Source organism: Streptopelia decaocto (genome assembly GCF_964273445.1).
Source record: "Streptopelia decaocto genome assembly, chromosome: Z".
NCBI classification, from domain to species: Eukaryota; Metazoa; Chordata; class Aves; order Columbiformes; family Columbidae; genus Streptopelia; species Streptopelia decaocto.
In genome coordinates this window covers 59,779,150-59,794,360 of record NC_138657.1, presented here as the reverse complement: position 1 = coordinate 59,794,360, position 15,211 = coordinate 59,779,150, and the positions used below count along the sequence as shown (strand labels likewise).

General features: G+C 39.1%; 1 protein-coding gene across 3 annotated transcripts in view; it reads right to left on the bottom strand.

Annotated features, from left to right (window-relative positions):
• Positions 1-1,359: 1,359 nt before the first annotated feature.
• TTC33 (tetratricopeptide repeat domain 33) overlaps positions 1,360-15,211 on the bottom strand; it is a 36,835-nt gene continuing 22,983 nt past the window's right edge. For all 3 annotated transcript variants that reach the window (XM_082074315.1, XM_082074316.1, XM_082074317.1), the window contains exons 4-5: positions 8,004-8,135; positions 1,360-2,216 (exon numbers count right to left, since the gene is read on the bottom strand). In XM_082074315.1, coding sequence (XP_081930441.1) covers positions 1,866-2,216; positions 8,004-8,135 — 483 coding nt within the window. In that variant the 3' untranslated portion in view covers positions 1,360-1,865. The remainder of the gene's footprint in view (positions 2,217-8,003; positions 8,136-15,211) is intronic.

Genomic DNA, 15,211 nt, shown 5'->3' with positions numbered 1-15,211 from the left:
AGTGCACTGTGACCCGGTGTCGCTCGGGCCACAGCTCGTAGGCCACCTCCCGCTGCAGTGGATCACAGAAGGCCAGGATGCCAGGCTGCGGCGCCATGATCTTGATGCTCGAAGAGGAACTCTGCACACCTGCAAGGCAAAGGGCCTGGGGTGCCTATCTGGCAGGATCCGTGCTCAGAAGCTCCTCCTGCTTCTGAAATAGCCCTCTCTGGAGATACCACAGGCCACAGACTCAAATCCATGTGAGAACATGATGTTAACATGGTAACGGCCTGGTGTCTGTAACCTCCCAGTCAACCAAGCCCACACACTCTGTTTCCTGTGTCCCAGTCACAACTGTGCTTCTTATAGTTTTATAGCTATTACATGACCTCAACATAAATTAAGCAAGCACTTGCCCTCAACACTAGGTTTTACCTCTTTCCCTTTCATTTTAGGATCTCCGGGACACCTACCATGTGTGACCGAGTTGAGTTTCCAATGGCACCCCTACAATCGTGATCCCCAGCACCAACAAATATTCAGCTTCCAGGAACAACAAGAGTAAATCAGTAGATTTGCTTTTTTCCCCTCCATCACTGCTTCTCAAATCCAATGAGATTATGACATTATCAAATTACAGTCACTGTTGTGATACATGATCCACACTTTTAAACTGTCCTGTTTTGTGAGAAAGGATTTATTCTCAGCATCACCTAAGTTTAACACTTTAGAGATACTTACCTCCATCTATAAGAGTGAAATTCATCTGCCCGGTTTCAGTATTGGAAGTTCACTGCCAGCCAGTCACCTTCAGCTTCTTTTGTAGTCAATGGAAATTATTAGGCACCTCATTTCAAGATACTTATCTATTGCAAGGCATAGGAATGGCCCTCTGAAGCTGTGTATTTCTTTCCCCCGCATATAAAAGGATTCAAAGGGAAAAACTATATTTAAAATGTTTAATTGTGGATTTTAAATTAAGCAAAATTAATCTGCCTTAACTACTCTTGTTGCTGAGATTTCCTCTTTAACAACATTGCAACACTTCAGCATTTTAATATATGCTTCATGTGGAAGGCAAACACATGGCAACTGCCGCTAGTGATTATGGAGAACAATAAGAATAAATTTCCTGATTGCAAAGATAAAACCGATACAAGAGATAAAAACTATAACCTGTTTTTAATAACAAAGGCCTTCTCCTTTGGGTCTCTCTTATTTGGATTATTCTTGAGATGTCCTTTTTTTTCTTTGCCTACAACACCTTGACATATTCAGCAGAGAAAGAAGCAGTCAACTGATGAAATGAGCATCATTCTGAAGTGATTAACGGCAACCCTTTTTCTTGTTAAAACTAAAAGAACACATAGGCATAACTAAGCAGCACAGTAGTCAGGATTTTATTCAACCAGATCAAAAAAATCCCGTACATGCAAAACATAAAGACTTCTGATAACAGAGAACATCTGACACTTCAACTGGAAGAAAATAATATTAGTGAATAATGATTGAGATAGATTTTTTAAAACTTCCTCTTTCTTTTAAGGTTTAAATAAAAGCTTATTAATTACTGGGAAAATATTGACATTACCTTGTAAAATTATGAAGTACATAAAGATAAAAGCAGATGTCAGAATGCAGTTAAGCATTTTAACATTACATTTGTTCATAATATTTTTAGAATCAACTCTTGGCTTTCTTCTCCAGTAATAGGGATGTATCAACAACGCTGTTCATCGCTTTTCCAACTTTCAAAAGAAAAATAACTCAAATTCTTTAACACGTGTAGGTTCTCCCACTGCTTAAAAAAACAAGAACAAAGCAAACCCAGTACAATAAATAACACTACCCCTTACAGCAGTATGGCAACCCATGAGGCTGCCCTATCGGGCTCTGATGAAAAGGGTTTCATCAGGAGTTGTAGGACAATTCTCCCTCTCAATAACAGTCTCTACTGTACCTGAAGCAGACACAATGACCACTGTTTTAGCTGCTGAAAGAGCTTTCTCCTTCTCTGCAATGGCAGCACAGACTGCCACAATTTCATCACTTTCAAAGTCATAGTCTGGGATTGATTCTTGGGCAAGTGCTTTTCCTTTTGCCAGTGCTTGCACTTCCTCGGTCTTTGTTGCCTTCTGCTGTTCCTGCAGTTTTCTCGCCCAGGAAAGGTCCTCTTTCCATACTTCAGGGTTCATCGGAAAGATGTGTAAGGATACCTGGAAACTTCGGATTGCCTATGAACAGAATGAGGAAGAAACAAGGAATGAACACTTTAAAGCCTACGTATTTCATTACAGAAATTAACAAAAATTAAAAGTACATCATTCAAAAAAGTGATTTTGTATCCCACTTTTCTCTTATCCATCATCAGATGTACAAGAAGACAAAAGCAGACAAACATGGTTTGAAGAAATACAAAAAGGGATGACTGGGATTTGAATACACACAATCGTAATGCTACAAGTAATCCTAGCCCTGGGATAAGCAGTTTCTGTAACAGGTTTGCAGTTGCAAACACACTGACTTAAATAGGGAGAAGCAGACAGATAAACTCCCAACTTGGAGAGTTGCTCTAAGAAAGAAATTCTATAATCTTATAGATCGTGTAATATTAATACAAGTAAGTATCATTGATGCTGCTTGTTCTGTCTTTCAGCTCAATTGGGAAAGTCCCACAAATACAAATACTCAAACGTAGAAGTTGTTAAGTATAAAAAAATGTGATCATCTAATCCTTTGGCAATAAGAAGCGATTGCTACAATACTGGGAAAATGCTAGACCAAGAACTACAACTGTTTTGCATTTATAGTTCCATCAACAGTGAAAAGGTCAAGACTGACCTTACATACTCAGCTTACATGTATGTAGACACAGGCACATGTGTATTTCATGTTTATGACTGTTTAGTCCCTTATGGAAATGGCCACCTGAGTGTCCAAACTCATGTGACAATGTACAGAAGCCTTTGTGACAGGTAGGAAAACAGGATTACAAATCCATATCAACAAGACAACAGGTGTGTGAGATGTGACCAGGTAGACAATATGTTGAGCCTGGTAACAGAGGTAAGAGAGGAAGGAGAAATGTTATGAAGCATCAGGGACTCTGAGAAGGAGACAGGTTGGTGTGACCAGTGAGACCTCTGGCCTCTCTGAGACAGGAACCAGAAAAAAAAAAAAAAAGATCAAGCCTCCAGGGCCCCAGGGTAAGGGCATCAACAGGAAATTTCACAGCCTCCTACGGTCCTCGCACTACTACCCGTTACTGGTCTTTCATGTGGGTGGCGACGATGTTCTAACCCGTAGTCCAAGTGCCATCAAAAGGCACTTCAGAGCCTTGGGACAGTTGGTAAGGGAATCGCAAACACAGGTCATTTTCCTGTCTCTCCTTCCAGTTGCAGGCAGTGACATTAGAAGAAGCAGATGGACACACTCTATTAATACATGGCTCTGCGCCTGAGGTCACCACCAGAACTCTGCATTTTTGGTAATGGGATGGCCTAGATGGCACCAGGTTTGCTGACACCAGATGGGTTTCACCTTTCTGAAAGACTGCAGAGGGTCTTTGCTCATGAGATAGTGGAGCTCATTGAGAGAGCTTTAAACCAGACATGATGGGATACGGCTGTCTTTCTGGGCTACAAGCACACATTGCTGGGTCATGTTGAGCTTCTCAACCAACGGCCCCGAGTTCTTCTCCTCAAGGCTGTTCTCAATCCATTCTCCACCCAGCCTGTATTTGTGCTTGGGATTGCCCTGACCCAGGTGCAGGACCTTGCAATTGGCCCTGTTGAAGCCCACTTCTAAAGCCTCTCCAGGTCCCCCTTGATGGCATCTGTTCCCTCCAGCTTGTCAGCCACACCACACAGCTTGATCTCATTGGCAAACTTGCTGAGGGTGCGCTCACTCCCACTGTCCATGTCACTGACAAAGATGTTAAAATACCAACCCCATAGGAACACCACTTGTCACTCATGGCAAGAACCGTACTAATGAAATATCACTGTGAAATTGTTACTGCTTAAGTTGTCATCACCAATACAGTAAACATCATTTGCAAAAAACAAACATTTAAAATTAAATAAGGGAAATTGTGTATTGACCGTTACTCTTTGGTTATCACCATCTAGCCAGTTCTTTGTCCACTGAACAGTCCATCAAATCCATATCTCTCCAAACTACAGAAAAGGATGTTGTGGGGGACCATGTCAAAGGCTTTCGAGAAGTCCAGAAGTTTCAGATGAATAAGGTGCTTTGATGCAAATCTCTGATTTTTCCCACTTAAAATGTTTTGGTTTGCATCATGGAACGGTCTCAGACTACATAAGCTACATTACTTTCTGATTAACCTCAATAATGAACTCAAAGAGAGCACCTGAAGAGCTACTCTGAAGTAAAAGAAAATTAGTATAATGTGAACATTGCGTCCACAGTACTAGCATCTCAAGATATCCACTGCTATTGGTGTGATGTGACTTGTCAACGTAGACAAATCCTGTAGCATCCAGTGAGCAGACCTGTTGGTACAACTAGTATGTGTATATCAATATCTAAAATCACAGAATCACAGAATCGACTGGGTTGGAAAAGACCTCAGAGATCATCGAGTCCAACCCTTGGTCCAACTCTAGTCCGTTTACTAGATCATGGCACTAAGTGCCATGTCCAATCTCAGTTTAAAAACCTCCAGGGACGGCGAGTCCACCACCTCCCTGGGCAGACCATTCCAATGCCTGACCACTCTCTCTGTAAAGAATTTCTTTCTAATATCCAGCCTAAATTTCCCCTGGCAGAGTTTAAGCCCATGCCCCCTTGTCCTATTGCTGACTGCCTGGGAGAAGAGACCAATCCCCACCTGGCTATAACTTCCCTTCAGGTAGTTATAGAGAGTGATGAGGTCACCTCTAAGCCTCATCTTCTCTAGACTAAACAACCCCAGCTCCCTCAGCCTCTCCCCATAGGTCTTATGCTCAAGTCCCTTCACCAGTCTTGTTGCTCTTCTCTGGACTCGCTCCAGCACTTCAATGTCTTTCCTGAACTGAGGGGCCCAGAACTGAACACAATACTCCAGGTGTGGCCTCACCAATGCAGAGTAGAGGGGAAGGATCACTTCCCTTGTCCTGCTGACCACGCTATTTTTGATACAGGACAGGATACCATTGGCCTTCTTGGCCACCCGGGCACACTGATGGCTCATGTTGAGCTTCCTGTCAATTAGTACCCCCAGGTCCCTTTCTGTCTGACTGCTCTCCAGCCACTCTGTGCCCAGCCTGTAGCGCTGCAGGGGGTTGTTGTGACCAAAGTGCAGCACCCGGCACTTGGCCTTATTGAACTTCATCCCATTGGAATCAGCCCATTTTTCCAGTCTGTCCAGATCCCTCTGCAGAGCCCTCCTGCCTTCCAGCAGGTCGACACTCCCTCCAAACTTGGTGTCATCAGCAAATTTGCTGATGATGGTCTCAATCCCTTCATCTAAATCGTCAATAAAGATGTTAAATAGGACTGGACCCAACACCGACCCCTGGGGAACACCACTAGTGACTGGCCGCCAGCTAGATGCAGCCCCATTCACCAGCACTCTCTGGGCCCGGCCCTCCAGCCAGTTCTTAACCCAGCAGAGAGTACACTTGTCCAAGCCATGGGCTACCAGCTTTTGCAGGAGTATATTATGGGAGACAGTGTCAAAGGCCTTGCTGAAGTCCAGATAGACCACATCCACAGCTTTCCCCCCATCCACCAGGTGAGTTACCTGATCATAAAAGGAGATCAGGTTGGTCAGACAGGACCTGCCCCTCCTAAACCCATGCTGGCTGGGTCTGATCCCTTGTCCATCCTGAAGGTGCTGTGTGATTCCATTCAGGATGATCTGCTCCATAACCCTGCCAGGCACCGAGGTCAGACTGACAGGTCTGTAGTTGCCAGGGTCAGCTTTGCAGCCCTTTTTGTGGACTGGGGTAACATTGGCCAATTTCCAATCATATGGGACCTCCCCAGTGAGCCAGGACTGTTGGAAGATGATGGAGAGAGGCTTGGCAAGTTCTTCTGCTAGCTCCCTCATCACCCTAGGATGGATCCCATCTGGTCCCATTGACTTGTGAGGATCCAGATGGCTCAGTAAATCACCAACTATTTCCTCTTGGAATACAAGGGCCCTATTTGGGTTCCTATCTCTGTCAACCACCTCCAGACATGAGTTGTCCTGAGGGCCACCTGTCTTACTGGTAAAAACTGAGGCAAAGTAGGTATTAAGTACCTCAGCTTTCTCCTCATCTTTGTTAACTATATTTCCCTCAGAGTCCAACAGAGAATGGAGATTTTCCTTGCCCCTCCTTTTGTTGTTAACATATTTGAAGAAGGACTTTTTATTATCCCTGACAGAATTGGCCAAATTAACTTCAAATTGCACTTTTGTTTCCCTGATTTTTTTTCTGCATGATCTAGCTATTTCCATAAATTCTTCATAAGTAGCCAGCCCTTTTTTCCACAGTCGGTAAAGTCTCTTTTTATTTCTGATTTCATTCAGAATCTCCCTGTTTAGCCAAGCCGGTTGTCTTCCCCGCCGGCTAGCCTTTCGGCACACTGGTATAGCCTGTACACTGGTATAGCCACATTACAGGAACTGTAGCTTTTTTATAGAATAAGCAGCATCAGTTATCTCAGATTCTTTCAGGAAACAAAATTTTGAAATTTCTGAGACTAATGCATTTAGAAATCTCAGATACAATTTAGAGCAACAATTTCAGACACTTAAAAGGAAATAGAAGATTTACAGATTGTTGATCCTGACAGGACAGATTGTCTAATCTTACCTTCTACACCACAAAAGCCATGGAATGTGACCAGTTATGTGATGCAGATATGTATAGATTTACATTAAGTATTTCATATTACGATACTGCAACAACATAAGGTAGCACAATACACATCTGCAACACACAGCTTTTGTCTTAGTTATTCGCATCATCTCTTTTTGTGTGTTTGTTATTGATATCGCACCTTACTACATTTTAAATAGAAACTGGTTTTGCATGATCTGTTTTCCTCTCTCAAAAGATTAATAATTTTTTTCTTATTTTTGAAAATTTTCAGTCCAAACCTTGTAACTTTGCAAAAACACTAATTAGTGACTAACAAAGTTATTTGTATCAAACCAGCACACAGCTACTTCTATTAGAAATAAAACCAGTATCTATTTTTTATCTGAAAGCTCCTGATGAATGATTTTTTTAACGTACTTCTGTGAATGTGTCTGAATTAAAAAGTTCACTCACTATGTTTCCATACTAACTAGCAGAAGACTACTACACTATATATGTTATGTTATTCAGAGGGGCATAGCCTACAGGCAGAGGGTGATCAGACACAGGGAAGAGTCTCCCTTTGCATCATGTTATGTAGCCAAGACAGTACCATGGCATGCAGCTGCAGCTGGGGAAAAGGTGCATTCCAGCTTCTGCAAAGCATTTCAGCCTTTTTGCTGTCTTACTAAGAAAAGAAACTTCAACCACCACACGGGATCAGGGAGCCAGAGGAAAGCATGAATGAGCACTCGTGATTCACTGCACCTGAAGCAGGAGAGGAGGAGACAGGGAAATCAGGATACTACAATTTTATTAGCAGCCGTGTATAAAACCGAGCCTGAATATCAACTGGGACTTCACAGTACCTTCATTTTTAAACTATGGTGAGCTGTGCTGTAGTAGTACAGGACCCAGAATGTAATATGTGCACTTATATCAACTTAATCATTCTGCTGCATAAAGCCACCATAAGACATAAAAGGCTTCCACAAGTTCAGCAAAAATAAATAAATAAATAAATAAAAATCACAGACAAAGCCTTTGTGAAAACCAAAGTGGAGGAAATACTGCAGATAAATAAGAACCACCTTTTCCTTGCCTACTTTCAGGTTACATACGGCTATTAAGCTGCCTTGGTATTTCTGTATTTTCATGGTCTCACACAGAATTCAGAGGATGAGGCTTACAAGTTTAGAATACTAATGTTGTCAGTTTTCATACCAGTGCTATCTCTCCTAATCCAAGCTGGGCACGTCCCAAAGTCTGCCAGGCATCCCAGGAACGCGGGTTTCGCTGGACCGCCATTTCTGCTGCATGCACTGCTGGGAACATTTCATGTAAAGACATCAGGACCTATGACAGAAAATCAAGAGGAATAAGGCAAATGGATAACAAATTTAAGTCTTCTGAGATTACCCAGACAACCACCATTGTCTCAATAACTAGGGGCAGCTCCATCTCATCTAGCTTTTTCTAGTTTAAAAGTTACTTGTCTAATCTCAGATAGTCACCCAGGCTCATTCCATAGCTCATGTAGAGAAACACATGTAGAGGATGATCATCTGAACTATCTAAGTAAGTCTATTAGAAGGAGATTAATTTATTTTGATGGTGTCCTTCCCCCTCCCTTCCTCCCTGTAAACCCCATACTCTGTAAAAACAAAAGAGAATACACTGAAGGACAAACACATTGAGAATTAAACACAATAAATAAGCAAGTATTATTAAAAAACTCCTGGATTGCACTTTTTAATAAAAGACTGGAATCTACCAAATACAGTTGCAGTGCACATGACATAATTACAGAAACAATCCCCGTAACTCAGCACGGAAACAGCCCTTAATGACTGTTGTGTTCAGAGAGTACACATTCTGCAATAACAAAGCCTAACTTAGACATGAAGTCATCTACACACAGAGACACACAAAAGTCGTTTCCGAATGTGGAAATCTCTTTACTCAGCAGCACAGGTTAGTGTCTGCCTGTTACCATAGTATTCTACTCCTCACATTATATCTCCATAACTAAGCCTATAAATCATAGTTAACGATATGTAACATGGCTCAAACCTTGCCTTATTTTTCCAAGACCACCATGAGATTGGCACATTACCTGAAGACCTACATCACTCTGAGATCATGACTTCAGACACCCACATGCAGTAGTGATAGATACCAGCGTAAGAAACTAATGACAACGGCATTCCTACAGGATGATGAGAATGTCAACCACAAGAGTAAGACTCATATGTGGGCAACCACTTTAATCCCAACTGACCTGCTAGCATGATGAATAATGTTATAATATACAGTATTAGGACTTGCAGAAGTGCAAAAAGCATTTATTCAACCTTACTGTTCTGTAATATATTAAACAGATGAATAGGAGTGTGGAGCAGAGGATTCAGATGCAATAATTTCTGAGTATTTACTTTAATGTAAAGCACTTGCACAGTGTTGAAGTTAGTAAAAAAAAAAAAAAAAAAGAAAAAGAAAAAATAAATAGCTTTACTGCAGAAAGTAATACTGTACTCAAGAAACACAAGAAGCATATCTTCCAGTAAACCCTTTGGATCCATATTCCTGCTGTTCTAATAAGTCTAAATACTAGTCCTATGGCTTCTCTTTAATTCAATTCAATAGGCTGTACACTGGAATTCTGAAGTACCTAAAACCAAAAAAAAACAAACCACAGCTGTATGTCACGTAATTTTCCCTTTTTCCTCAACAATTCTCAATGATTGTCCTTTGTAAGCAAAATTTGTAATGAATACTACGTATTTTTCCAAAGCTTTCAGTTCAATGGCATTTTTGTGTGAAGCTTCTCTTATCTGCAGCAGATCTGTAAGCTGAATCAAATCAAACTGTTACTAGTGGATAGATGTACATCCTGTCAAGATTAAGTGATTCTACATCTATCAGCTAGCTTTTACATTAACTTCTTAATGTGTGTGTTCTCATAATAGAAAACAAAGACACAAACTCACTTGAACATAAATGCATCCTGAGTATTCAGTACGTCCTACTAGTACTTTCTACTGCAAGACAATTCTAAAATATCTACATAAATTCTCTCTGAATTGGAGACTATGTACATAAATTTTCATTGTGTTGGTTATGTTGTCTTTACTGTTCATTTCCTTGATCCCTACGCATCCCACCATAATGGACTAAAGCCCATTTGACTTAAAAAATTAGACACTCAATGAATGTCTTGTTCAAAGTCTTACTCCCACTTTTTACTGTATACAACTTCATTTTCTTCTCTTAAGAATCTATATTATTTGTTTAGTTTTAGTTATCTCTTTTTGAATAGTTATTTTATTTGCTTCAATGTGGCATCAGCATTATGGTTTGTTTTTCTGCTTCTTAGAAAGATGCCCCAGATCCTCTTTCATTTCAGCCCATATGCTTGAAATTCTTGAGCTAATTAGAAAACTATTATCATTTCATTCAAATATGTGAAAAACATAAATCTGGAAACCAGCAGCAGCTTCTAAAACAAATTTGAGCAGAATTCTTGCTGCTATTCTTACCTTTGCTCAATTTTCTATAATTGTCAATCGCTTTTTTATGTCTGTTCACTCTTAGACACTTAACTTCAGTACAACTGATTCTGAACTGCAAACCGCCATCAGCATCAATTCAGACAATTATCCAATCAATCCATTCAATTATGTTACTTCAGCAGTAACTTTGTGCAATCTTGTTTTATCGAATTTACATTCACATCAATTTCCACGTGTTTTTGGTGGGTTTTTTTTGACAGAGAGATAATAGTCACCCTTCACTAGATATTTCCTGCAAAACATTCATATTACTAGTAAAAACAGGAATAAGAAAGCTTTATTCTAAAAAGGTCAGAAACTATTATAATAGGGTACTTAGACGCAACATTTGTTTTTTAAACAGATTTTTACTTTTTAGAGAAACTAGTTCAGTTAAATTAGGTTATTTTTCACTGACCAAATAGCTTGATGCTTCACAGGGGAACTATGTGTCACTGAAGATTTCATTTAAAACCCTCTTCCTCAATGTTTTAGCATTAATTTAGGATCTTTAGACAGCCACACATTCAGAAAAAGGCACAAATATAAGCTTGTCATTTGAGAATATGAAGATATTAAGCTTTCATTTATCATAATTATGCTGGGGAAAACCATCATAAAGAGACAATCCTACCAGAAAAATAGTCTTTAATCTAATTTTGAAGCAAGCTATGATAGAAAAGGCGTATTTTGCCAGTCACCTAAGACAAAGATGACTATGTGTTTGCTTAAGAACACCCTTTTAAGAGCTGACACAAAGATTTTATCCGTTTCCTATTGCTTTCAAATTAATTTCTTAGATGAATTGTCTTCTGTAAACTTCATTAGCAGGATGGCACTCAAGTTTCACAGTGAAGGAATCTCATACCATATCTGATTTATTTTCCAGTTATAACACTTCATTAGAAAACATTCTTAAAACTAATCAAACAATTAGAAAAAAAGTCTTCCAAAGTAGAAAAAAAATCTCATGACTCCCATGCACATATGTATTAAAAATCACTAGAGGGAAATGTCTTATAAAGACATTAAGTAGATGGATATTCAGAACTTACTTTATTCCAACATAGATTTACCATTATCACATGCAGTAAAAAAAGAACATCCGTGTCACTACAATTACTTAGTTTAATAAATCTAGCTTTAAATGTGAGAACAGATTAGAAGAATCTAGTGGCATAAAAACAGCTAAACACAGCAACTGTCATCAGGAGACTGACCAAGTACTAAAAATCCAGACAGCAGAATGACCCATCCTGTCCTACCCACAGTATTTTGGAAGTGTTACGAATCTGAGTAAGTCCTGGTGTTAGATGAGCTCACTGTCTTGAAGCTGAATCATTATATTTAGACACATTCCAAGTCCAGTGAAACTGACCCAATTCCTTCTTCCATACAGAAAGCCAGTTCAAAACACTGATGAATAAATTTCTTCCTACCCATAAGCAGTTTACATTTATCCATGCTGCAAAGCAATTATCATCGCACTACACAGCAATACATTGCTAGGTAGCTTTCTGCAGTTTACATCAATGTTTTGATGGTAAATTCTTCTCACTACATTTAAAAATAATATGCAAATACTAGCTGATTTGTTATAACCTAAACTTGGGTTCATGAGTCTGGTCATGTATTAGGAATCTTACAATTTCTTAAGCAGGAAGAGGGATGGGTAGAAGTTGGTATTATTTCTTCACAGAGTTAAAGATTAAGAAAACCTTTAGAAGAGAGAATTTAATTACTTGAATGTGAGTATGATGAGTTTTGCCTATTAAAAAACAGAGATACACGCCTGAAATCCTGATCCTGTTCAATGCATGCAAATAGAGCATGCAGGGTTGTGCAGCAACTAGATCCTCAAACAGCTGGTGACATCCAAAATTGTATTCAATTGAGATAAACCTGTTCATTTACATTTGTATTCACTTGTTTCTATAAATATATATAAACAACTGTATCATATATTTTAGGAATCCTGTAATAGTTATACAGCATGTTTGACAATTTTATCTGAAATCTGAGGAAGAAATACCACCGGATGAGCAATATGAACCAGGTAAATCCTCAGGAGGGGTGAAGAATAGCGAGTGCCTGATTCCCAAGAGAGTTTGGTATCTATATCATAATGTAGTAAGTCATTTGAGATCTCTGTTCACCCAGGTAAGAGTCCCAAGTGGTCCAGTATATAAATGTTCAGATGCAAATTCAAAGAGCTTCTCAAATCCTGTTCATCCACTTTTGTAATTCAAGGCAGCTATAAAATAATCCAGTCATGTTTAAGAAACTTGGCCCACAATGAATTTCAATCAGTCTTAGCAACTGCATTAATATAGGTAGTCTTCACACTCTCCTTTGAATATACTTATGACACTACTTCTCTAATACTACAATCCAACACTAGGCTGTTTTCAGGGTTTCAATTTTTTTTTTTTTTTTCTTTAAACAGAAGTATGGAAATGAACTGCTTGCATAAACTTTTACTTGCCACTAACTGCTCTTGCAACAGGGGAGCAGTTTAGTAATGGAATATCAAGTTTATACAGTGAAAGATCTTGCATGCGAAGAAAAGTTTGAGTGCACCCCTAACCTCTCCATACACCATAATAATCTGTTTTTAAATGGATCAAAGAGTAGCTGAGAGCAATGGAGAAAAAAATCTCATCAACTTTTATGGGTCTTTGAAGCACGACACCATTGAGCAATTCCACAATTCCCATATGTTTTCCTGGAAACACACTCACTGCAAGTGCCGTTGACAACTGAGAACTTGAAATACTATTTCCGCTCTTCAGAAATACTGAAGGACATTTGTCCTACATCTGTTTAAAGACAGATCTTCAAGAACTTAACATAAATATTTACATATTGCTACTGTGTCACCAGCAAATTTGTCTGAGCTGCATACTAAACAACAGGGTACTTAAAATGTTAAGTTCACTGCTGAGAAAGTAAAAACTCATGAAGGAGGAAGCTGCTATAGAACACAACATAAGATTATCATAATAAATGTAACAGATACACACATATTCAATCCTATGCAAAACCCTGCATCCAATGTTAAATCTCAAAAGGAATTACTTCATGAGGAGACTTTTCCTCAATGAAAGAAAATTAGTATAGACCATAAAGAATGTCAGCTAATCGCACGAAGTCATTCTTAACATGAATCACGTCCTCTAGTATGTGACGCAGGTACCAAGACAGGCAGATTTTGATATGCCCAAACCTGGTCAAGCCCTTGCTGAAATTGGTGTACAGTTCTTACAAATCTGGAGCTACGAAAACTTTCTCCTTTAGCTACACAACAATAGCTGCACTATTTGTGCTGGTGTGCTGGATTGGAATAACATATTCACTTCTAAAGCAGTATCATTTAAATATTAACCAGAGTATTTTTTTAATTAATTACGTATTTTTGTTACGGTAAAAACTGATTTTTACAGCTCACACTAAGGCCTTTAAAAGTAGAAAGGTATCAAATTATGCACTATACTAATCAGCTTCTAGTAAGCATAAGTCATACTGCAAAAATAATCTGTAATAATTGTGTGCGTGTACTAAAGAGATGCTACCTATTTAAAGGTTAGAGGTTTTGTTAAAAAGATTCAAAAAGTAATTTTATAAATGCATAATATTTTGTACATACACTTTTCTTGTGCTCTCATTAACAGTGTAACAGGAGCATTATGCTATTTCAGGAAGCGCATCCAAAGAGGAACAGTGCAGCTGCCCAGCAGTGCTCTCCTCTTCTGCAAAGGTAGCAAAGGCACATGGTGGACGCAAAGGCCAGTCTTCCTTTATTCTTTCAGCTCTCACTAGAATGGTTTAATTAGACAGGCAAAGAAATTTTACAAGGTGAATCAGAGCCACATAGCTGGTTTCTGGTAAGCTAATGTTCTCTGTTCTCCTGTTATTTTCACTGTGAAAATATTTAGTTTTAGTATGATTTCAATTAAATGGAATATATTTGGAGAGCTAGCTTAAGTCCTGCATTCACATAAGACCATAACAAAGAACTGTTAAAAGAGAGCTATTCACTAATTTGTCCCACTGAGCTTAAATGCCCTTTTCAACAGCTTTCTCTTGACTTTAAGTCAATGAAATTCTAATTGATAAATAAAGGCTACTTCAAAAACACCATGTGTTCAGGAGACAGCATCAGAGCACATGAACCATTTCTTTCCAACCTAGAAGAAATCCTACTAGATGGTGTTATACTCGATACAGAGTTAAATCTTTAAACTGCAGTAAAAAAAAAATATATTGGACCGATACTATTTTTGCATCTTAACATAATTCTTTACTAGCAGAGTTAAAAATTAAATGCACAAATGAACAGCTGCATAAGCTAACAACCTTTACAGCAATGTTGAAAGCTGTTAATTAAAGCAGAATTATATTATTCTGTCTCTACCAATAGCGCATAATTAAGATTTGGGACTCTTTGACACATAGCTCTGCAGATGATAGAAGTTTACATAAGAACAGAAAGCAATGAGACAAATTGTTGGAGAAAACTCTTTCAAGCACTTCTAAGCACAGAGAAGTCCCAGGGCCAAAGCTTGCTGGAGGCTGGGAAAAGCGCTGTGCAGGAGGAACTGCTCCACACTTGTACCGCTGCTATGACTCTTGCCCAGCCATCCACTTTTGGATGCTGTCAGGGTACTAAGTTAGAGCTTTCATTTAAGCCAGCACTGATATAAAGGTCCAAATGCAAGTAAATATTTAGTGGTGGTTTACATGTTCAAGATGTTTTGTTACCATGGAACTTAGAAGCATGTAGGACCCAAGCACCTAAATTATACAGGAGACCTGTGAATGCTCATATGCTATCCAAATAACATATAGATCTGATCATAAGCATGCCCAAGTTAAGAGAAA